The sequence below is a fragment of the Zootoca vivipara genome, chromosome 15, assembly GCF_965207765.1.
Source record: "Zootoca vivipara chromosome 15, rZooViv2.hap1.1, whole genome shotgun sequence".
Taxonomy (NCBI): Eukaryota; Metazoa; Chordata; class Lepidosauria; order Squamata; family Lacertidae; genus Zootoca; species Zootoca vivipara.
Genome location: NC_142598.1, coordinates 40,846,601 through 40,868,613, shown reverse-complemented (window position 1 = coordinate 40,868,613; position 22,013 = coordinate 40,846,601). Strand labels below are relative to the sequence as shown.

At 46.8% G+C, this 22,013-nt stretch overlaps 1 protein-coding gene and 1 long non-coding RNA gene across 3 annotated transcripts; one reads left to right on the top strand and one right to left on the bottom strand.

Moving 5' to 3' along the window:
* Positions 1 to 883: 883 nt before the first annotated feature.
* On the top strand, positions 884 to 11,750 carry CDKN2B (cyclin dependent kinase inhibitor 2B). Of its 2 annotated transcripts, none has more exons than XM_088658979.1 (3): positions 884 to 1,017; positions 2,148 to 2,803; positions 9,004 to 11,750. In XM_088658979.1, the coding sequence occupies exons 2-3, from the start codon at positions 2,636 to 2,638 to the stop codon at positions 9,259 to 9,261; spliced, it is 426 nt and encodes a 141-aa protein (XP_088515105.1). In that variant the 5' UTR covers positions 884 to 1,017; positions 2,148 to 2,635; the 3' UTR covers positions 9,262 to 11,750. The 2 variants fall into 2 exon arrangements, with proteins under 2 accessions (XP_088515105.1, XP_088515104.1); XM_088658978.1 differs by lacking the exon at positions 884 to 1,017 and adding an exon at positions 1,335 to 1,909 and having other exon boundaries at positions 2,008 to 2,803; positions 9,004 to 11,083.
* On the bottom strand, positions 7,298 to 21,524 carry LOC148683455 (uncharacterized). Its single transcript, XR_015947348.1, has 4 exons — positions 20,633 to 21,524; positions 15,012 to 15,341; positions 14,071 to 14,199; positions 7,298 to 7,678 (listed from the first exon to the last, which is right to left on the bottom strand). It is a non-coding gene; the product is annotated as an uncharacterized LOC148683455 (long non-coding RNA).
* Positions 21,525 to 22,013: the final 489 nt, after the last annotated feature.

Here is a 22,013-nt window from a genome sequence, read left to right as displayed (position 1 = left end):
ACAAAATCAGATGTTAGAGCAGGGGTCAGCAAACTTTTCCAGCAGGGGGCTGCTCCACTGTCCCTCAGACCTTGTGGGGGGTGGACTATTTTTTGGGGGGGGGATGAATTCCTATGCCCCACAAATAACCCAGCATGTAAAAACATGCTGATTCCTGGACCGTCCGCGGGCCAGATTTAGAAGGCAATTGGGCCAGATCCAGTCCCCGAGCCTTAGTTAGCGCCTTCTCCCCACCACCACCAATGTCAGAAAACACAGGCTTACTTAAGTGAAGCATCAGGTTTGTAAATAAAGAAACAAACACAAAGAAACAAGATCTCAAGACAGGCCTGCAACCGAATATTGCAGTATGGAGTACTGAATAGAATGTTTCATTCTGTTCCTTGTCTCCCCTCCTTTTCTGTCATTTGCCTTCCCCTTCTGTGGCCAACTGAGCACAGCTCTTGGGGCTATTTTTATTTATGTACTTCTGCACACCTTGGGATCTGCTGATACTCCCGCCTTTGTGTGGGTAGTACTGTTTTGGCTGCTTAAACAACAGCACTCTGAACTCTGGAAACATAAGGAATGATTCTGCCACATCTTATGAGCAAAGGCAGCAGCTCTGAGTAAAAAGCAAAAATCCCTGTCTGTTGTCCTGCAAGAAGATGAAGCATGGAGTTCGGAGAGCACAACTTCTGCTGCAGCCCTAACAAAAGAGTCAGCTGTATATTTATAGGAGTCTAAAAACTGACTGCTCAGCACAAGCCTGTTTCTGGGAATGAATCTGTAGCATATGAGAGGACAAGTCTAGGCTTGTTCTGAGAGGGTTCCCTGTTACGGAACATACTAAATGGAGGCAAGTCTAGGCTTGTCTACCGAATACATCTTCTCTGTCTGGAGTGAAAGAGATGACAAGGAGCCTTGCCGCTTACCAATGGTTCAGAGGCTGCAAACGCACCGTGCATTTAAAGCAGGTGGCATCCCCCAAAGAATCCTGGGAATTTGTGTGGACCCTTCACAGAGCTACAATGCCAGGTGAGCACTCTTAACAAACTTCAGTTCCCAGGATCCATTGGGGGAAATCGTGTACTCCAAACGTAGGTTGACAGAGAAAGTGGGGTGTCGCAGGAGTCAGAAAGTAGAGCAGGAAGGGGGGGAAATGACGGATCTGAGTACACACATCTTGCCCAGATCTTTTTTGGAAACAGGATACTTTCTTCACGGGTTCCCTCCCCGCACCCCAACCACCATCAAATCACAGAGCATGTCTCTCTCCCTTGAACCGGTTTTGTGCTGCGCAGCCGGACAATGATGCAAAAGCAGGGATCCAAGTTCTTGTGGGTCCCCATATCTTTTTTTAACAAACTGTCTCCTCAAAACCATCAAGTCACAGGTGTACGGCCAGTGATGGGTTGTGCGCTTCGCTGCCATGCTGCGTAAAAATCGTGAAAGATCGGCGAGAATCAATACCTCCGATGAGTCTTTTTGTGGTGCGTGCCAGCAGCGGATCTTTGAATTTATTTATTTTTTTAACTCATAATGAAAATCAACTTGCTTCTGACTTTTGGGGCGGAGGGATGTAAAATCAGACGGATTCAGCATCACAGCAAACGTTTTGCCAGACCCTTGTGGAAAAGCAAACAAGGACTGCATAAAAACTACTATACATTAGAGCACATCCTTTCTCACAACGTATCCCTGGAACTGCAGCTTATTAAGGGTGCCGGGAATTGTAACTTTGCGGGGGGTAAACTACAATTCCCAAGGTTCTTTGCAGGAAGCCTTGAGGTGTGTACACAGCTAATCTCTCTGCGTGTGAGAGAGGTGTTCCTATGAAGACTTTCTTTCAGTGTTTGTATGTGAGGAAGGGCAGAAAGGGATGTGGGGGGAGGAGAAAGAGGCCACGGTGGGGGACGATGGCGCACAGGCATAGCTGCCAAGTTTTCCCTTTTCTCGCGAGGAAGCCTATTCAGCATAAGGGAAAATCCCTTTAAAAAAGGGATAACTTGGCAGCTATGCGCACAGGGCACTCTCAGAATGCCAGATGCGCCCACGGGCCCCCATAGCTTGGCGACCCCCTGGACTGTGCATGTACAAAAGCAGCACCTCAGGGTGGCAGGCAGACTTTATGCTAGCTTGCTACAGGCGAGGACCTCTTCCCATAGAGCCCTTAAGGGGCAGCGGATGCACAGACGGGTCGAAAGTCCAGTTGCCGTTCTCCGAGTGACCCACTTTTGATGGGGAAGTTCCTGTGAACCGTGTCATGCGCATGTGCCCCGGCCCCGCTGCCCCGGCCCTAGGCTTGTTCCTGGTCGTGACATCGGGCCGCCGAGAGAGGGAGACAGCGCTCCTGGATAGAGACCTGCGGAGCCGTGGGAAAGGAGGAAGGGAGGCGCAGCGGCGCAGCGGAGGGAAAGAGCGGACTGGACGGCTCCGCCCGGCGGGGAAGGGCTGCTCGAAGGACGTCCGCGCCGTCGGGAAGGGGGAAACGTCGACCGAGGAGGGGAGATCGCTGCTGCGTCCTTGCGCGCGGGCGCCGGGAGGGATCCCTCTGATGATCTGACGGGTCCTTGAGGGAGCCCGGCAGCAGGGCACGAAGGCTGCATACGGGAGATGCCCTACTGACACCCCGTGAGCTCTTCGGCTTCGTGGGATGGATCCTGCCCCCGGCTCGGACATGGATGGAGCGGGGGGCGGCCGCGGCGAGGCGGATGAGCTGGCCAACGCCGCTGCCCGGGGGGACCTGGAGGCCGTGAGGAGGCTGCTGGATGGCGGAGCGGACCCCAACGCGGTGAATCGCTTCGGCAGGGCCCCGATCCAGGTAGGTCCGTCCGGGGGCAGTAGGAGGAAGGCCGGAGAGATCCATAGAGAGGTGGGTGAGAGACTGTCGGGGGGGGCATGGAGGAGCCAGGATTTATGTGGGGGGGGGGAACAGAAATGTCTCCACACCAATCGACTTTCTTTTGACTCCAAGTGGCCAGGAAAAAATGGTCAAAACTTTACAAATATTCTGATCATTTCTTTTAGTTAAGTATTTTTATTTATTTATTTGATTTAGGTCAGGGCAGCTGACCCCTGAACCCGCCCATGGCTGAAATTTTAAACGTGAGGTTTAGAGGTGCGGAGTATGAGTACCACTCGGGGGCTAAGCTAGGTTTATTGGGTGGGGGCTTTGCGGAGAGGGTCTTATTTGGGGGTGGGGATTGGGCTTTAACAACCCATAGTCAATCCGTGTCCTGTGAGAGTCAGACCCTAGTAGCTGTCCATTCCTAGCTGTGCGCACGCCATACATTTAAAGCGCGTCGGCCCCTCTCAAAGAATCTTGGGAACTGTAGTTTAAGGGTGCTGAGGACCCAGCGTAGTGAGTGCCGTGGTGAGAGTGCTGGACTTGGACCTGGGAGACCAGGGTTCAAATCCTCACTCAGCCCTGAAGCTCACTGGGAGTGACCTTGGAGTCAGCCTTCTGTCAACCTAACCTACCTCACAGGGACGTTGTGAAGATTAAACAAGGAGGGGGGAGAACCATAGAGGCCGCTTGAGCTCCTTGAAGAAAAAGGTGGGATGTGGCTGCAGTAAATAAATACACAATCTGAAGCTGGGGGGGGGGTGAACTAAGGTTCCCAGGATTTGGAAGGGGTGTGTGTGCTTTGAACTGTATGGCGTGCACGCAGTAAACCAGGTGTGTTTTAAAATCGCCTTCCTGGAAGCAAAACAAAATTTAAAAAAATCCTTCCAGTAGCACCTTAGAGACCAACTAGGTTTGTCATAGTTATGAGCTTTCTGAAGAAGTGTGCATGCACACGAAAGCTCATACCTATGACAAACCTAGTTGGTCTCTAAGGTGCTACTGGAAGGATTTTTATTTCTTTATTTTTTGAGACTGAGTACGTCAAACCAACACGGCTACCTACCTGTTCCTGGAAGCAGAAGGCTTATCGGCTCCAGGCAGCGCCCTGATCCAAAACACGTTTGCTCAGAAGTCCCCTCGATCGCACTGGAATTTACCTTCCTAGGTTCAGCCCAGGAGGAGTCCTACAAATTTGGCCCGTTCCGAAACACAGGGCTGATCACCCCCCACCCAAAAAATACCCACACCCAAACTCAGGTGGCAGAGGAGGAGTCAAACCAGATTACACCCAGATCCGAAATGTAGCGAGCGAGCAGGCTGTTTAAAATTGGGGAGGGGGGCGGCGGGATTTAACGTTCACCATTTTTTCTCATCAGTGGCAAAATGGATCCCTGAAAAGTTAGAAAAGTTGTTCGGATTAACCCTAAACGCTGGAGGATTGGCTCGGTGCCCACCCCCAAGTCTGGCTCCATGTTGTGCATGCAGCTTGCCCCGTCCGAGTAAACTTTAAAAAATTGGTGAACAAAATGATTGGAGAATAAAATCATTTGAGAAATCGCTGTCCCACGTTCGGATTCTCCCCCCCCCCCCTAAAAAAAACCACCACCACCACAGTGTCGTCTTTGGAAATACTATGTTTAAATAACGATCTTGTTTCAAAATCCTTCCAGTAGCACCTTAGAGACCAACTACGTTTGTCATAGGTATGAGCTTTCGTGTGCATGCACACTTCTTCAGATACACAGTGTGCATGCACACGAAAGCTCATGCCAATGACAAACTTAGTTGGTCTCTAAGGTGCTACTGGAAGGATTTTTTTATTTTGTTTCGACTGCGTCAGACCAACACGGCTACCTACCTGTAACTAGATCTTGTTTCAGTTCATGTTTGCATAAGAGAAGTATTGTATAGAACAGATTCCTACTTCGAAAACAGATTTTAATAGCAAATATTAACATTTCAAGTGAGGAGAACCAGCCCTCTAATAATACATTCAGTTACCAGAATATGTCCTGTTTTATTCTCAAGTCGATTTGAGACCCTTCCAAAGTCCGTCTTCTCAGCCATATAAAACGCAACCATTTAAAATACATGACATCTCCCCCCCCCCAAAGAATCCTGAGATGTGTGGTTTACCCCTCACAGGAAACTACAGTTCCCAGGATTTGCGGGTGCTGGAGCCGTGCGCTTCAAATACATTGTATATGGTGTCTTCCTAGACTGAGAAGAGAGAATGAAAAATCACTGCAACCCCGAAATGACTGGAGACATTAGACTAAAATCTAGAATTAATCATCAACCATATACTGTACATATTCATCTCACTCTTGTTTAACCTCATTGGGGTTTGTTTTTTTTCACAATGGGAAAAGCTGCTTTTAAAAGGCACCTGGGGGGGTCACACATCTCTCGAAAACTACCTCCCCGTTTCTGTTTTTGGGTTTTATTCTAACGTTTTGATTCCTTAGCTGGAGATCGAGAAATCCAGCTCAGATTTCAACCGACGGCGGCAACTCAGCGCCCCTGACCGATTAATTTAAGGTTCTCTAGCGAAACAGAGAAAAGACGTCGGGTATGAAATGCTATTCGTGTCTACTCAGAAGTAAGCCCCATTGAGGTTAACAGAAGGCTTGCGCTCATGTAAAATGAGTATTACATGCAATCACGGGAGCCAACTCCTAGGGGCCGAGGTCCCTTCGCCCTCCCTCCAATAAAATATTGAGGGGCCCAGGCTGCCATGGACGTAGCCAGGGGGAGGCACGGAGGGGCCAATTAAGTAAATAAATAAAAATACTGAACTGACCAATTGTGTCACAGATAACTCGGTTCTGCCCCTCCCAACATAAAGCCTGTCCCCCAATAATTCGTGGCTAAGCCCATGAACCCCCCCCTCCCCAAGTTGAGGGGAATTCCCATTCAAATGGTGTGTGCGTGTCACATCATGTGATCGATTATGCGGGGCAGGGCTTAGTTGGGCCCCCCAATATTTTAATCAAGTTGCCCCCCCCCCCGCGATCCTAACCACATTAACCTGGGAGTAAGCCCCGCGCTGGATTTTGTACGGCTCCCTTCCAGCCTTGCATGTTTTTTTAACTGAGATCTGCAAGCCCATCTTGGGCAACCTGCGTTGCCCCCAAACTTCCAACGTTTTTAAGCGCAATGGAGCTTACTTTCTAGTGAACACGGATGATAGGTTCACGCTCTTAAGCAGCTGAACTTAATCGTAACTCTTTTCTTTTATTAACGCGCGAAATCAAGCATAAAACGGAATTGTCGCGGAAAGCGGGCATGGCATTTCGAAGCAGAGGCAAAAAGAGGGCCAGAGATATCAGTACTACATTCCAGATTTGGGTATAATTAGAATTGCAATATTTTAAAATAAAAACACAATCCACACGGCATAGCTGCCAAGTTATCCCTTTTTTTAAGGGATTTTCCCTTATGCTGAATAGGCTTCCTCGCGAGAAAAGGGAAAACTTGGCAGCTATGCCACACGGATATCCCTTCTTTTACAGCGGGGAGAGCAGCACGTCGTGCTTTTTCATTTTAAAAACAAATGCATTGTTTTAAAATGGTACCGATTTAGCACAATCAGCCAGGCGCTTAACTCCGTACAAGAACCTGCCCCTCTCCAAACCCCTCCGAACCTGCAACCACTCAGCATCCTAACCTTTGGCCCTGCTGGAATTCCAACATCTGAAGGGCCACAGATTCCCCATCCTTGGTTTAAACTAAGCCTCTGCTGTGGCGCATCTTCACTTTTCCTCCTCCCTCCTCCTCGCGTCTATAGTTTGATCCGACTTCCGCGAAGAAGAGTGAATTCTGGTCGACTTTTATTTTATTTCACTGCGCTTCTTTTAGGAATAATACCTTTGTTACCAATGCCAGCCAGTCATTTTATTAAACTGAAGTGGGGTGGCCAACACTTGCCAGGCATCCCCGTGCTACCGTAGCCTGACTGAATGAAAAAGAGCCGCTTTCATGTTTCCAGTTGTAGCAGCTCCTTCGCTCTCCAAATCACAACCACGCATCAGCATTGCATTTGTAAATCGATTTACTCTACCTACTCCGCCTCAGCTGGGCTGTGAAGAGAGAGCAACGCGGAAGGATGCAAAAATAAAATACAGTAATACTGCTTTTTAGTCCTTTAGGGTCTGAGGCAAAATTGTTCGTCAAGCAGAGGTTTCGTTTGCGTCCGTCCAGCCTCACACTCGTCTCTAGAGATGGCTGCAGTTTTTAATTTAGCATTAAATTCAAACGTCAACCTTGCAGACATAAAAAACCCTATTGGTTTTTTTGTTTTTGTTCTTAAAGACACCGACTTCCCTCCAAGAAAACCACCACCTGCATATCCAAGCCTTTGGTAAACATTTATTTATATCAAAATAAAAAAAATTCCTTCCAGCAGCACCTCGAAGACCAACTAAGTTTTTATTTTGGTATGAGCTTTCGTGTGCATACACACTTCTTCAGATACCTTTATTTCTTATTATTTCTTATAACATTGAAAATGTCAATATTTGGCATTTTATAAGAGTGGCTGTGCACACTCTCCTCTGCTAGTTCGACTTTTCTTTCTTCGCTTGGTTTCCTCGCTCGTTTCGTCTCCCTGCTTTTCCTTTCTGCTCAAGAACCGCCCCTTTCACTACAACCCAGCGGGAGAGTTTGCAGACCCGCCTTTCCCAAGCAAGCGCAACGCGCGCGCCAGTTTGGGTTGAGATTGAAGCCGTGGAAGCCGTCCTTCTCGATGGGGAAGAAGCAGCAGAAGCGAATACGTTCGCCTCGATGGAGAGAGAAGACATGGATAATTCTATAGTATCTCCAGCTGGGATCCTTCTGAATAACTCCCTCGAAAGAAAGAAAACTAATTTAAATAAAAGCCGAGCGTGCTTCCAAAAATATGTATTATTATTATTATTATTATTATTATTATTATTATTATTATTATTATTATTATGAAGCATGTCCCACCATTTTCAGTTTTATGGGACGCGTTCCCCCCCCCCCCAAAAAAATTGTGTGGTATGCACCGTTCCTCATTCTGGGTGTCATGCTCTGAATGACTCAACCGGATACCACCTTTAAAAATCTTATTATTGTTTATTATTAAAATAAAAAAAATTCCTTCAGTAGCACCTTAAAGACCAACTAAGTTTTTATTTTGGTCTTTAAGGTGCTACTGAAGGAATTTTTTTTTATTTTGCTTCGACTCAGACCAACACGGCTACCTACCTGTAACTTTATTATTAAACTTATTAAAACTACCACTACTATTTACTCCATCCCCGAGAGAGTGGGGGAGGGAGGTGACTATCAGAAACCTTTCCGTTTCTTGAAATTTGCCCAGTTCCAACAAAGAGCCTCATGCCAATTTCTCCGAAATGGTCCCTTCGAAGGGCGTGGAGTAAAGGGAGCTTTGGCCGGATATAGCCTAGCGGTGTCCTTACCAGACTTTCCGAGGCGTTTGTGGGATCCATCGCCCCAAGGAAACCCTCTTTACCCCTAGCTTCTGAAACTTGACGTGTGTACTTTTAGGACTCGCCTTCTTTTTGTGTTTGTAAGTTATTTTAAACTCTCTTTAATATCGCTTTAATGTTGGAATTCCCCCTGGGACCTTAGACGGAGGGGTGGGCTGCTGATGATAATAATAATAATAATAATAATAATAATAATAATAATAATAATAATAATAATATGGTCGTTTGATTGACTTTTCAACTTTTACCCTTTGACACTGCGCCTTTTAAAGTTCAGATCCAACTTCGGGTACAACATATTCAGGAAGCAGTAAAAGGGACGTCATCTTGAATAAAATAGGGGGGAGGAGGTAAGCCCCCGCCCGCCCCAATAATCAATCACATAATCCTATGACGCGGTGCACACACACCATTGGAATGATAATACCCACCAACTTTAGGGGGCAGCCCCCTCAAACATTTTATTGGTGGGGCAAAGCCGCCTCGCCCCATAGGAATTGGCTCCTATGAACAGTAGGTACACAGATTAGCCCCCCCCCCCAATTATTTAATCAGAATTATTATGAGCTAATTAATGCAGAGTGGCTGTCAGGATCTTGGCTGTTTCAGCCCACAGAATGTGGCCGCTCCAAGCGCCCTAGAAGGAAACCGTAGAGATGCGCAAACCTTGACTTTGCTCTCCTTCTCTCCCTCCAGGTTATGATGATGGGGAACCCCGGGGTGGCTCAGTTGCTGCTGCAAAGAGGAGCCGGACCCAACCGGCCCGATCCGTCCACGGGCACGTTCCCGGTCCACGACGCGGCCCGCGGGGGCTTCCTGGACACGCTGCGGGCGCTGCGCGGAGGGAGCGCTCGCTTCGACGTGCGGGACCGCTGGGGACGCCGCCCGCTGGACTTGGCTGAGGAAAGTGGCCAGAGCCGGGTGGTCAGTTACCTCCGGGAGACCTCGGGCTGAAACTCTCTTGACTTGAGATCCGGGATCAAGTCAGAGGACCAAGCGGAGAGGTCTCTCCCCCCGCGGAGGAGACTCGCGGGTGCGTAAGCTTGAGAGGAGACCCTTTGGCTTGGCTCTTGAAGCCCACCCGACAGAGACGAGCGAGATGGAGCTGCGGGGACCTACAGTTCGGCTCCAGCTTAAACTCTACGATCCTGCTTCGTTTGAAATGTGGCTTGTTAGATGTTTACATGCTTCCACTACGCATGGAGAGACCAGTGTCTCCTGGTCTCTTTCTCCCACCCATGGCAGTCTTCCATGTGCAATGATGTTCTAAAAGGAAACTGAGGCCATAGTCCAGGGCTTGGGGATTTGTGGCGGCACCTCAGATTTTGCGGGATGAACAGCTCCCATTTATCCTTGACCATGATTCCTCACAGTGGATGGGGGTTGGTGTGGCAGTGCTGGATTTAGGGCAGGGCAGGGCAGGCCACCCCACCCCCCACTCCACCCACAGGGCACCGAGCCAAGGGGGTGCAAAATTGAGAAGATCCATTTCAGGGTGCCTTGCACAGGGTGCCAAAGAATCGCCGAGTTGGAAGCAACCACAAGGGTCATTTAGTCCAACCGCCTGCACTGCAGAAATCTTTTCACCTAATGTGGGGCTCGAACTCAGGAACCTGAGATTAAGAGTCACATGTTGCACTGACCAAGCTCTCATAAAAGATTTCCAAAGCACACCCCAACAATATCTGGAGGCCCCCACACATAGCTGCCAAGTTATCCCTTTTTTAAAGGGATTTTCCATTATGCTGAATAGGCTTCCTCGCAAGAAACGGGAAAACTTGGCAGCTATGCCCCCACAGGGTCACCACCACCCCAGTGGTAGCCAAACTTGTATCACCTACTCATCTCCCCCCCCCCCCCAAAAAAACTGCAAAAGCCCCAGTCTCAGATTATGAAGCTCTGCTCCGGTTTGTGTTATGGGTAGGGTTGCCCGACTCAATAGTGGACAGGACTTCTGTGCCTTTAATTGCCCTGCTCTCTTTTGAGCCTGGAAACCTTCAAGAGAAACCAGCAGACCCTTTGCTTGGAAATTAAACAAAGGGTCTGCTAGTTTCTCTTTAAGGTTTCCAGACTCAAAAGAGAGCAGGGCAATTAAAGGCACAGAAGTCCTGTCCCCTATTGAGTCTGGCAACTCTAGTTGTTGTTGTTTAGTCGTTTAGTCGTGTCCGACTCTTCGTGACCCCATGGACCATAGCACGCCAGGCACTCCTGTCTTCCACTGCCTCCCGTAGTTTGGTCAAACTCATGTTCGTAGCTTCGAGAACACTGTCCAACCATCTTGTCCTCTGTCGTCCCCTTCTCCTAGTGCCCTCAATCTTTCCCAACATCAGGGTCTTTTCCAAGGATTCTTCTCTTCTCATGAGGTGGCCAAAGTATTGGAGCCTCAGCTTCATGATCTGTCCTTCCAGGGAGCACTCAGGGCTGATTTCCTTAAGAATGGATAGGTTTGATCTTCTAGCAGTCCATGGGACTCTCAAGAGTCTCCTCCAGCACCATAATTCAAACTCTAGTTATGGAGTGTTAACAGTGTTCCTTGTGTGAAATGTAAATAGCACTTTGAAATGTAGAATTGGGGAGAATGAAGATGGTGCCAACCTCTTACTGTACCTAAATGCACTCTGCTGCAGTTTCCATGGTTTTTCATTTGCACAAGTTTATGCCTGTTAGTTTTTCCTTGAAGGCCCCAAGGGAAAAATTAATGGTGAAAGGAAAGGATGAAGGGTGGCCTTTGCAAGATAATTGTGAGGCTAATGCTAATAACACACACATCACCTTTTTTGCCTTGTGGTTTGTTTGTTTTTTAAATTCCTCCGCCAATTTCTTTTTAAGAAGTTCACACAAACGCTATTGAATTCTTAAAGTGTCAAAATGAACCCTTCAATCTGACTACATCAGATAGATAATCCATATTAATGCCATGCAATCAGGTTTCAAGGAAGCAATGCCTGGATAAACGTGAGACCCCCTGAAAATGTTAAATATGCAGTCAGGGTGCTTCCAGACAGAAACTGAATATATCGCAGATGGGTCATTGGCAACAAGTTTTAGTTTTTTGTTTTTCACTTATCTGGTTTTTCCTGGAAAAATCTGGATTAAATGTGAGCGAGGATAGAGGTTGCCATTTGTAAGCCAACAGCATTGTGTGACCACTATGAAAAAACATGCATACTCAACATGTATTCTGGAATACCTTAATCAAACCAGCTGAAATGGGAGAGAGTGATTCCTTTGTACACTGGCTGGGGTTTAAGCAGATCACTTAATAAACATAGTGTGGAATCCAGAGAAAGTTCAGGATGCCTGAACTGCATTGAAGCCATAGACAAAGTTAGGCAATAAAGATTGCTACACACCTAACTTTCACTGGGCTTTGTCTAGGGAAGCAGAACATTGTACCCTGAGCTGTCCCTGGAAAAGGAAATCACCGCTAACAACTATTTAAGGCAACCTTTTGATTCAGGAAGAGTAAATTAGTTGTTAAGGAGATACTGTATCTAGGAATAGAGCTAATCTCTCAGATGCACTTCAAAGGGAAGCCCCACAAACACTAAATTAATATATAAGCCGTCGTGTACATGATTGACACTGACATCCATGGGTGACGGCCTAGAAATTCAGACATATGAGGTGTGGCAATGGTTAGATCCCAAACGAGACATAAGACGAGGCTGAGTTTCCAAAAGAACAACCCCGGGCGGAGCTCGGAGGTTCGCTTTTATTTGCAGCAACTTTGACAGGTAAACATTAACCAGCTATGTAACTTTCAACCAATCCCAGAACAGGCTTCATGCATAAACATGTACAGGTAGATGTCACTTCCTGCCAACACCCTAACTTTTCCGCCATAGAGGAAGTGGCCAGTGGCACATCTCTCACATCCCATACCTGTCACATGTCTTGCTCATCAAACATCCTCCTCCCGTCGATCTCATGATCTCCAGTAACTTTCCAAACTCCCCATAAGGATTCATTGTGCTCTTCTCACCTCAGCATGACCCATTCCGGTCTTCCCCTGTCAGGCTAGATCAAGCCAGTTTAAACCGAACCTCTCCAGGTCCATCCAGCTTCTCCCAACACAACTGACCCATACCTCACCTTCCTATTCCTAACACTGTACTGGTTTGCCAGTATTACTCTAGCTAAACCTAAGAGATTAGCGGGTTTGCCACGCTGCTATCATGAATCAACCCCACAATGAGGTGGTATTCAAATAAGTTGGACTCAGAGTAGACCTGCTCCAATTAATGAACCTAACTTAGTCATGCCCATTGATTTCAATGTATCTGATAAAAACTTGCTTGAATATTGCCCATAGTAATGGACTCTTTTGGTACTATTCATGTGCAGCTTGCAAGCTGAAAACTAGCTGGCAGGCGGTTGAACTGGATGGCCCTTGTGGTCTCTTCCAACTCTATGATTCTATGATCCCATTTTCAGCAACATCTGAATGGTAATACGTGTAATATGTTCTCCAGCTCTGGCAGGTTTCGGTGGAAGGCTCGCTGCTGAATTATTCTATACAGTAGTCTTTAAATATAGAAAAGGTTTGATCTGTAGATAATCATGGAAGCATATTCTAAGTGAAGGAATTAATGGTTGGATCAGAGAGCCCAAATGGGATGGTTATGATGCTACCTTTCTGAGCCCAATCAACTCAGTAGGACTCCTGAGTAGGGCTCTGTGAAGGATCAGGCTCCGGGGGAAGTGAATCTATCAAATACTTGGACTAGTTAGTATTTCTTAGCCTTTGGCAGATTATCCTTGGGCTTTACTGACTTGTATTACTGCTGTTTGGTATTCATGTTATTTAAATAAAAGTATCAATTGACCGCTCACACAAGAATCCACATCTGTTTTTATCCAGTGCCTCTCCTCTTCAGCAGTCAAGTAATTAAATGAACTATAAAATCAGTTTTATTACCGTAGATTAATTCACAGTAAAAAAAGTACTTTTAAAATTATTATTATTATTTATTATAATTTATACCCCGCCCATCTGGCTGGGTTTCCCCGGCTACTCTGGGTGGCTTCCAACAAATACTGTACCAAAATACATTAAAATATCACAGATTAAAAACTTCCCTAAACAGGGCTGCCTTTAGGTGTTTTCTAAATGTCAGGTAGTTGTTTATCTCCTCGACCTCCGATGGGAGGGCATTCCACAGGGCGGGTGCCACTACCGAGAAAGCCCTCTGCCTGGTTCCCTGTAGCTTTGCTTCTCGCAGTGAGGGAACCACCAGAAGGCCCTCGGCGCTGGACCTCAGTGTCCATGCTGAGCAACGCGGGTGGAGATGCTCCTTCAGGTATAATTAAATGCGGAACAGAAAAGCAACCTTTTAAGAAGTTGCAAGCTTACTCAACTGTTAACAATCTATTTAACTAGAGCTTCACATTTTTGCTGTTACAAAAGCAAAAATCCCAACCCCTTTGATTTTCCCGTGTGCTCAGAGCAGCTAGCCACATACTGTATCTGGTGAACACAATCCCCAACATCTCCAGATAGGGCTGGAAGAAATTCCTTCTTTAAAAAACCTGGAGAGGTGCTGCCAGGCAGTGTAGACAATATTGAGCCAATAGGCCTATAAGACTAGAGAAGATAGCTCATTATGATCTCCAGGTGCTGGCCTGCTTTTTCACTGTACTGTACTGTACTTTAAAAACGAGTATTTTAATCAGTGGTTTCAGTTAGATCATTTTAGCATCTGGACTTAGACTCACATGGCAGGGTCCTTTTTAGGTGGCAATATGTAAAACATCACTTACTTCGAAATGTGGTACGCCAAGCCTGCAGCATTGAGGGAAGGGGACCTTTTGCTGCCACAGAATCTGACCCAAAGTCAGATGGCATCACAGCTTTCAACATGTTTGGGTTGTTTCTTTCCATCTTTATCCCTGTTGGTGGGGAAAGACCAGAGGATGAAGAAATAATACATGAACAACACAAAATAAATAACCCTGGAAGGATGCTCCAGAATTTCTTAACAGCCGATCACTAGCTTTTGAAATAGGCCTTTTCTCCCTAACGAAAGTGCATACATAGCAATACAGTGTCTCCCCCAGATTCCAGGAATCCTTCCTTCCAACCCAACTTTTATGTGAGACCTTCGGCTATTATACTTACACCCTCATTCCAGCTGTGATGAAGGCTGAAGCGCACAGAACTCTTTGAGCCAAAAAAGATGCAGAACTTTTCACTAAAGAAGGGTTTGTTCACAGTTATACAGTGATATCATGGTCTCTTCTGTTCCCTTACATTTTCCCCTTGGTCTAGTTCAAATTGAAACAGCTTCCGGGGGTGGGGGCTGTCTCTCCCCCCCCAATAATCTGCAAACCACTCCTTATTTTAATTGTGCTATAATAAACCACATGATCTTAGCACTTTTCAGACTGACTAGCCCTTATGCAGTCTGATAAATAAAACCATGTACAGTTACCAGAGTCAGAATTTTCTGATTCTGAAAGGTAGGAGCAGATATATTGATTAAATATTATCTCTCCTCACTCACGCTTGTGAGTAAGTAGCAGAGCACATTCCCTTGCACATTGCTGGAAGCCAGTTGATGGATTCCTGAGAATCATTTGAGTTAAGCAACCCAGCCTGGCTTGCCCAGTCAGGATTGTTCCTGGTAAGTTTCCCCTTATGTTTCCCTCTTAAATTAATAATACAACAGTCTTCATTAAAGGTAACAGTAAAGATTGCTTACATTCAGTTCGTAGTAGAGGAAGAATGCTCCAAACTAGTAGGGACACGGGTGGCGCTGTGGTCTAAACCACAGAGCCTCTTGTGCTTGTCGATCGTAAGGTTGGCAGTTCAAATCCCCAAAATGGAGTAAGCTCCCGTTGCTCTGTCCAAGCTTCTGCCAACCTAGCAGTTCGAAAGCATGCCAGCACAAGTAGATAAATAGGTACCACTGTGGCAGGAATGTAAATGGTGTTTCCGTGCACTCTGGTTTCTGTCACGGTGTTCCGTTGCACCAGAAGCGGTCTAGTCATGCTGGCCACATGACCTGTGGTCAAATGCTGGCTCCCTTGGCCTGAAAAGCAAGTTCATAGTAGAGGAAGAAGAAGAGTTTGGATTTGATATCCCGCTTTATCACTACCCTAAGGAGTCTCAAAGCGGCTAACATTCTCCTTTCCCTTCCTCCCCCACAACAAACACTCTGTGAGGTGAGTGGGGCTGAGAGATTTCAAAGAAGTGTGACTAGCCCAAGGTCACCCAGCAGCTACATGTGGAGGAGCGGAGACGCAAACCCGGTTCCCCAGATTACGAGTCTACCGCTCTTAACTACTACACCATACTGGCTCTGCCTTCAGTCATTTCCTGAAGGCAGGCTTTAGTTTATAATTGCAGTTACATTTATAGAGATACAAAGTGTGGTTTCATCCTCTATAGGGATGAGCCATGGTCCAAAAGGAAAATGGAAAAAGGCTGAAAAGACAAATATAGCTGTGTGACTGGCTGTTTTATAGGGTCTGCCAGGGTCATGCCCATCTACCTGGTCACACGCAGGGGGGGGGGAGGCTCCAGACCAGGAGTGACAGGAAGTCCTCCTGGCTGGAGCAACATTCCCCTGTGTGTCCACTCTGGGCAAACAGGAAATGTTGTATTTGGCTGCTTCAGTGATGATACATCCCACAAGGACAACACTAGGATGAGTTGGGCATCATGTGGGCATCCCTCATGAATGGGGAGACAGGAAAATGCAAATACAAGACCAGGTGCAGACCAAAATACCATGGGCAACCCACTTATTTGACCAAAAGATGGGTCCTTTATGCTCCAAACTAGTAGGGACGCGGGTGGCACTGTGGTCTAAACCACTGAACCTCTTGGGCTTGCCGATCAGAAGGTCGGTGGTTCAAATCCCCACGACGGTGTGAGCACCCGTTGCTCTGTCTCAGCTCCTGCCAACCTAGCAGTTCGAAAGGATGCCAGCGCAAGTAGATAAATAGGTACCACTCTGGCAGGAATGTAAATGGTGTTTCTGTGCGCACTGGTTTCTGTGACGGTGTTCCATTGCACCAGAAGCGGTCTAGTCATGCTGGCCACATGACCTGGAAAAGCTGTCTGTGGTCAAACGCCGGCTCCCTCGGCCTGAAAAGCAAGTTGAGTGCTGCAACCCCATAGTTAAATTTGACTGGACTTAACCATCCAGGGGTCCTTTATCTTTTAACCTTTACCTGCTCCAAACTATGGTCAGACAGTATGTCATGCATACAGGGAAACAACTTGATGTGGGATGTGAAACACATAGCAGTCAAGTACAACATTCCTAGAGTGGACATGCAAGGGAATGCTTGGTCCAGCCAGTAGAAAACTTCCTGTTTCCTCCTGGGCTGGGACAAACTTCATCTGCATGTGACTAGAGGTGGGCTTGATCTTACCTGCCCAGGTACCAAAAGGGGCAAGACAGGCAGCACACTCTCTCTTCTCCATCTTGCTTTTGACATGTGAGCAGCAGTGACGCCCTGTCTGCAATCACTTGAAACTAACTCCCATATGGGATAGTTCCATGTGTATATATTTTGTAACTGAAGTCTGCCTTCAGGGATCCATTTGTGAACTGAATGTGTGTGAGTAAATGTCTTTTATACTTTTTACACAAGATTGTGTCATGTGCATTCTTTTTATTTTTTATTTAAAGATTTTTATTAAAGTACAGTACAAGAATTTTTACATACATCATATTCTCTCCTTCCAATTTTTAATTTCCTGTACCATTTTTCCTTTCTTTTCCCTTTCCACCCCTCACCCACCCATAATCCATTGGAAGGGTTTAAACAGTTGTCCTCAGCCACAGGCACAAGGTCTTTAAATTCCACTGGATGTCTTCTGATCCAGTAGTTGTTATCCATTGAAGATAGGGGTTCCACCTGGTCCTTATAATAGAAGACTTGGCCCTCCATGTTATTTCCTGTGATGTTACTGCCACAATGTCTGACTGAATAAATTCAAACAATGTGCATTCTTTTTAAGAGGGATAGAAGGGAATTACCAGGAATCTTATATTGAGAGGCTAAAACTAGCTTGCAACAAGCTAACCACTGTGCATTTAAAAGGGGAATGTTATAGAACTTGCTAACTGCTTAGAGCTGAAAACCTATTTTAAAAATGGCAAAGTTAATTTGACTGTGCTGGTTTTGAACTCAAAATACGGTAGACATTTGAAATGTGTTATTGTTTCACTTTTGTCTCCCATGTGAATGGGTTTCCCCAGCCTATTCTTATTTCACTTATTGTTGTTGTTGTTTAGTCGTTTAGTCGTGTCCGACTCTTCGTGACCCCATGGACCATAGCATGCCAGGCACGCCTGTCTTGCACTGCCTCCCATAGTTTGGTCAGACTCATGTTCGTAGCTTCGAGAACACTGTCCAACCATCTCGTCCTCTGTCATCCCCTTCTCCTAGTGCCTTCAAGCTTTCCCAACATCAGGGTCTTTTCTCCTTCATGGATCAATGCCTTGTCGTGGCGAAGGGGCTTGAATAACTCAGAGAAGCTATGAGCTATGCCATGCAGGGCCACCCAAGATGGACAGGTCATAGTGGAGAGTTTTGACTAAACGTGATCCACCTGGAGCAGGAACTGGCAAGCCACTCCAGTATCCCTGCCAAGAAAACTCCATGGACAAAGACAACAGGCATATTTTACTTATTACTGCCAGTCATTTAACACAATTGTGTGTCTGCTATCAACTACTACTGTATTGTATTTGTAAGATAGGCCCTCCTCTTTGAAACAGGGCCACTTCCATTTAAAATAGAGCCTTTTCAATTGGATTCTCCTTGAGACATCTATAGTTGCTATATCCCACTTTGCAGTACTGGGATAAACTTTTTCTTAGAGTATTGAAATTCACACATGTTTTAAACCCTAGATTAAAATCCTTTATATTCATGTTATTACATCACAATGCCTCACAAACAAAACAGCCAACAAGTTGTTACAGAGAAAGTCCTCTTCCTCACAGGAAGAATGAGAAGAGAAACTGTTGCCTCATTTTCTACCCCAATGTAAGATTCTTAGGACAATGCACCAGGAGAGGAGAGTCAAACAAAAACATATTTTTTAAAAAAAATGCTATTAGCCATCTCAAAAGTAACAGCTTATTAGCTAGGTTTTGGTTATTTTTATTGCAATGTTATATTGCGAACTGCCCTGAGATCTATGGATAAACGGTGATATACATAATAATAATAATAATAATAATAATAATAATAATAATAATGCCAGTTAAGATTTAGTAGAATCATAGAATCATAGAGTTGGAAGAGACCACAAGGGCCATCCAGTCCAACCCCCTGCCAAGCAAGAAACACCATCAAAGCATTCTTGACATATGCCTGTCAAGCCTCTGCTTAAAGACCTCCAAAGAAGGAGACTCCACCACACTCCTTGGGAGCAAATTCCACTGCCGAACAGCTCTTACTGTCAGGAAGTTCTTCCTAATGAGTAATTTGATCATATTTGGATGCTGCCATTCTTCCAAGGAGCTCATCCACAGGAGTCTCCATTTTATCCTCACTACAACAGACGACAATTTATCCAAGACTATATAGCTGGCTATTTCTACCCAGGGCAGACTTCCAGTTCTGAATGCCTCCCCACTAACCTGATACCACACAAATTAAAAGGACAAAAGCCAGACATTCCCCAACTCCAGTAATGACTTCTGGGAATCCTTGACTCTCCTGAAGAGTAGACACATGGACAAAACTGCAGCAGATAAACTATGGTGGACTTAAGGGCTTAATATGAAGGCAGGAGGAAACAAAATGGAAGAGGGTGGAGGAAGTTGTGTCAGGCCTTCCTTTGCTTGCATAACGTGGCTGGCTGGTTGTCCTCCAGCGTGCAGGAACCATGTGGCTGAAGCCTTGTGTGAGACTTTAGAAGACATCTGAAAGCAGTCCTGTTTGCGGAAGTTTTTAATGTTTGATGTTTTATTGTATTTTTAATATTTTGTGGCTGGGGACACCCGGCCAGATGGTCGGGGTATAAATGAATAATAATTATTATTATTATTATTATTATTATTATTATTATTATTATTATTATTATTATTATTATTCCCCTGCCCCACACAATCTACACAGTATCTGCAGCCAGTCTGGGCTTGCAGGCACTAATCCTCACTAAGTAAAATGAAAAAGAGCATGCTACTCAGAAGGGAAAGAAAAGAGACATGAAAGCAAAGTTTGTGCAGTTGAGCAGAAGGAAAGTTTAGGAATGTAGCAGGTGATACTTTTTAAGTACTGTTAACTCATTATTATTTTTATTATTAATAATAATTGAATTTATATACTGCCCTATACCCGAAGGTCTCAAGGGGGTTCACAGAAAAAAATCAAAATATAAAACCACAAAATATATAATCAAAATAAAAACAACAGCCCAATAACTCCCCCCAACCCCAACCCCCACTAAATCCTACAGAATTAAATGCATTGATTGCATTTATATCCCACGTTCTTCTACAATGAGACCAAGGTGGTGTCCTCGTTCTTCCTCTCCTCATTTATTCCCCACAACAACCCTGTAAGGTAGGTTAGGCTGAGAAGCAGTGACTAGCCCAAGGGCACCTAGTGAGCTTCATGTCCAAGTAGGGATATGAATGCTGGTCTCCCAGATCCTACTCTGACTCTTGTAACCAATCCGTCCCACCAGCTCTCCTTTAGTTCCAATGTGCAGAAGCAGAGCATTCCATAGATAATGGAGAGACAGGACAACTGACATTTATTCCTCAAGGAAAATAACCTGGGATGAGCAGCAGATGTTTCAGATCCCTCTCCTTGTAATCATTTAAGTACTGGGATCTACTGCTGGCAGTTGAAATGGCCCTTCAGCCATTAGACACAGAATGAGTTTCCTCCGTGAGGGAGATCACACCCTTCCTTCTGTTTCTGTTGCAATTTAACAATGAATCCTATTCTACTAGAATTAGCAATAATCGCTTCGGGCAAACCGCAGGTCTCACGGGGGTGCGGTTGGGGCACGCAAAATATTTTATAGCGGCTCTGAAATATTTTCTTTTGTGCGCCCAAACTGTTGTCGTGGGAATACAGTAGCAGGCGGATAAAAAGGAGGAGCAGGAAGTTCTTCGGTCCTGCGAGTCTCGCTTAATTCTAAAGCAAACCTTTTCTGAAGGCGGTCGGACGGACACCGGACTCCACGGCTCTCGGGGCTGTTCTTGAGATTCACCCGAAACCGAAACGGACTTGCGACAGCGCAGCAGGAAATGCGCTGGCTTTCTTGCTAACCATCTTGCACGAACAGCTTGGCCTTTTTTGCGACCTGCGGGATCTAAACTGGCGTTTTCGCGTCCCTTACCTCCACGCAGAACGGGGAAAGATTTCTTCATGTTGCAGTCGAGACGGCTTGGCGATCCTTCAGCGTCCCCCTTCGGATCTGCGCAAGGAGACAGCGCGGTTTGGGGAGCCCGGGCGAGGTAAGGTCTCCTGAGAAGAGGCTGAACCTCGGGAGACCAGAGATCTCTCTCGGGCTCCTTGCTAGTTTACCACCAAGTAAGGATAGTTTTATTTTTATTTTATTTTTAACAGGAAAAAAAGCTTGGCCAGCTTCCCGTTTCGGCTAGCGGGACGCTGACGTCCCCTGGGCTCTGCCGGCAGAAGCAACACGGTTGGGGAGGCAGGCTTGGCAAGCGCCTCCGCAGCTCCTGCTCTTCCCACCCACCACTAAAGGAGCCAACTCCTAGGGGCCGAGGTCCTGTTGCGCCCCCATAATTACATATTTGAGGTGGCTGCTGGGCTCCCCCAAAGTGGATGAGCATTGCCATTAAATGGCCTGCATGCGCTGCATCTTGTGATCGCTTCTGTGGGGCGGGACTTTCCTGCCCCAGCCCCTCCCCATGTTTAATTCAAGTTGGCACCCCTGTCCGCCACCCCAAGAGAAGATCTCACTCATATCCGACCCGGGGAAGCGAAAGGTGGGCTGTTGCGCCGCGTCCGCCGCTCGCCTGACAGCAGCAACGTCTCCCTGCCAAGCGCCGCCCTCAACGCGGAAATGCGCGCAGCGGATCCGCGCAGGCGAGCTCTCCCCTCCAGGCTGCCCGCTACTCGCAGCCTTGCCCCGATAGGGCCGCTCTCGGCCCGCCTCCCTTCCCTCCCCTTCACCGGCGGAGACCGGTTTGGGCCGAAAGGAAGCCGCCCGCTCCCTGTGCGCCACGCGCGCCTGTTCCCAGGCAGCGCAGCGGGCCGAAAGCGAAGTCGCTTCGGCGGCAGCCCCGTTTAAAACAAACAAAAAACGCCGAGCGGCTTCCTGATTGGCTGCACGGTCGGGTCAGATGGTGGTGCGTGTTTTTCACCTAGCAAATTCTCCTTTGACGTTTCGAAATGGAAACAAAAGGGGAGGAGAGACAGTGGCTGGAGGAGGAAGGGGGTGGCGATGGGGTGTGATGATGGTGATGGAGATGGGGGGGAGTGCAGAGCGATCTCCTCCTAAAGCTCTTTTTCTCCTCCTCCTCCCCTTCACTGAAACATGGTGTGGTCCAAACCAACAGGAGGAGGACATCTGCGGGGAGGGCGGGGAGGAGCGGAAAGGGAGTAACTTTTTGCGCCTGTGGGACTCGCCAACGTGAAATCTCCTTGGCAGGGCGCCAGGGAGCTGAACCTGCTTGCATTCGGCTCTGGAAAGAGGAGCTGCCCTCCCCCTGCCACCCTCCCTCTCCCCACCCTCTCGCCACACGCTGCTC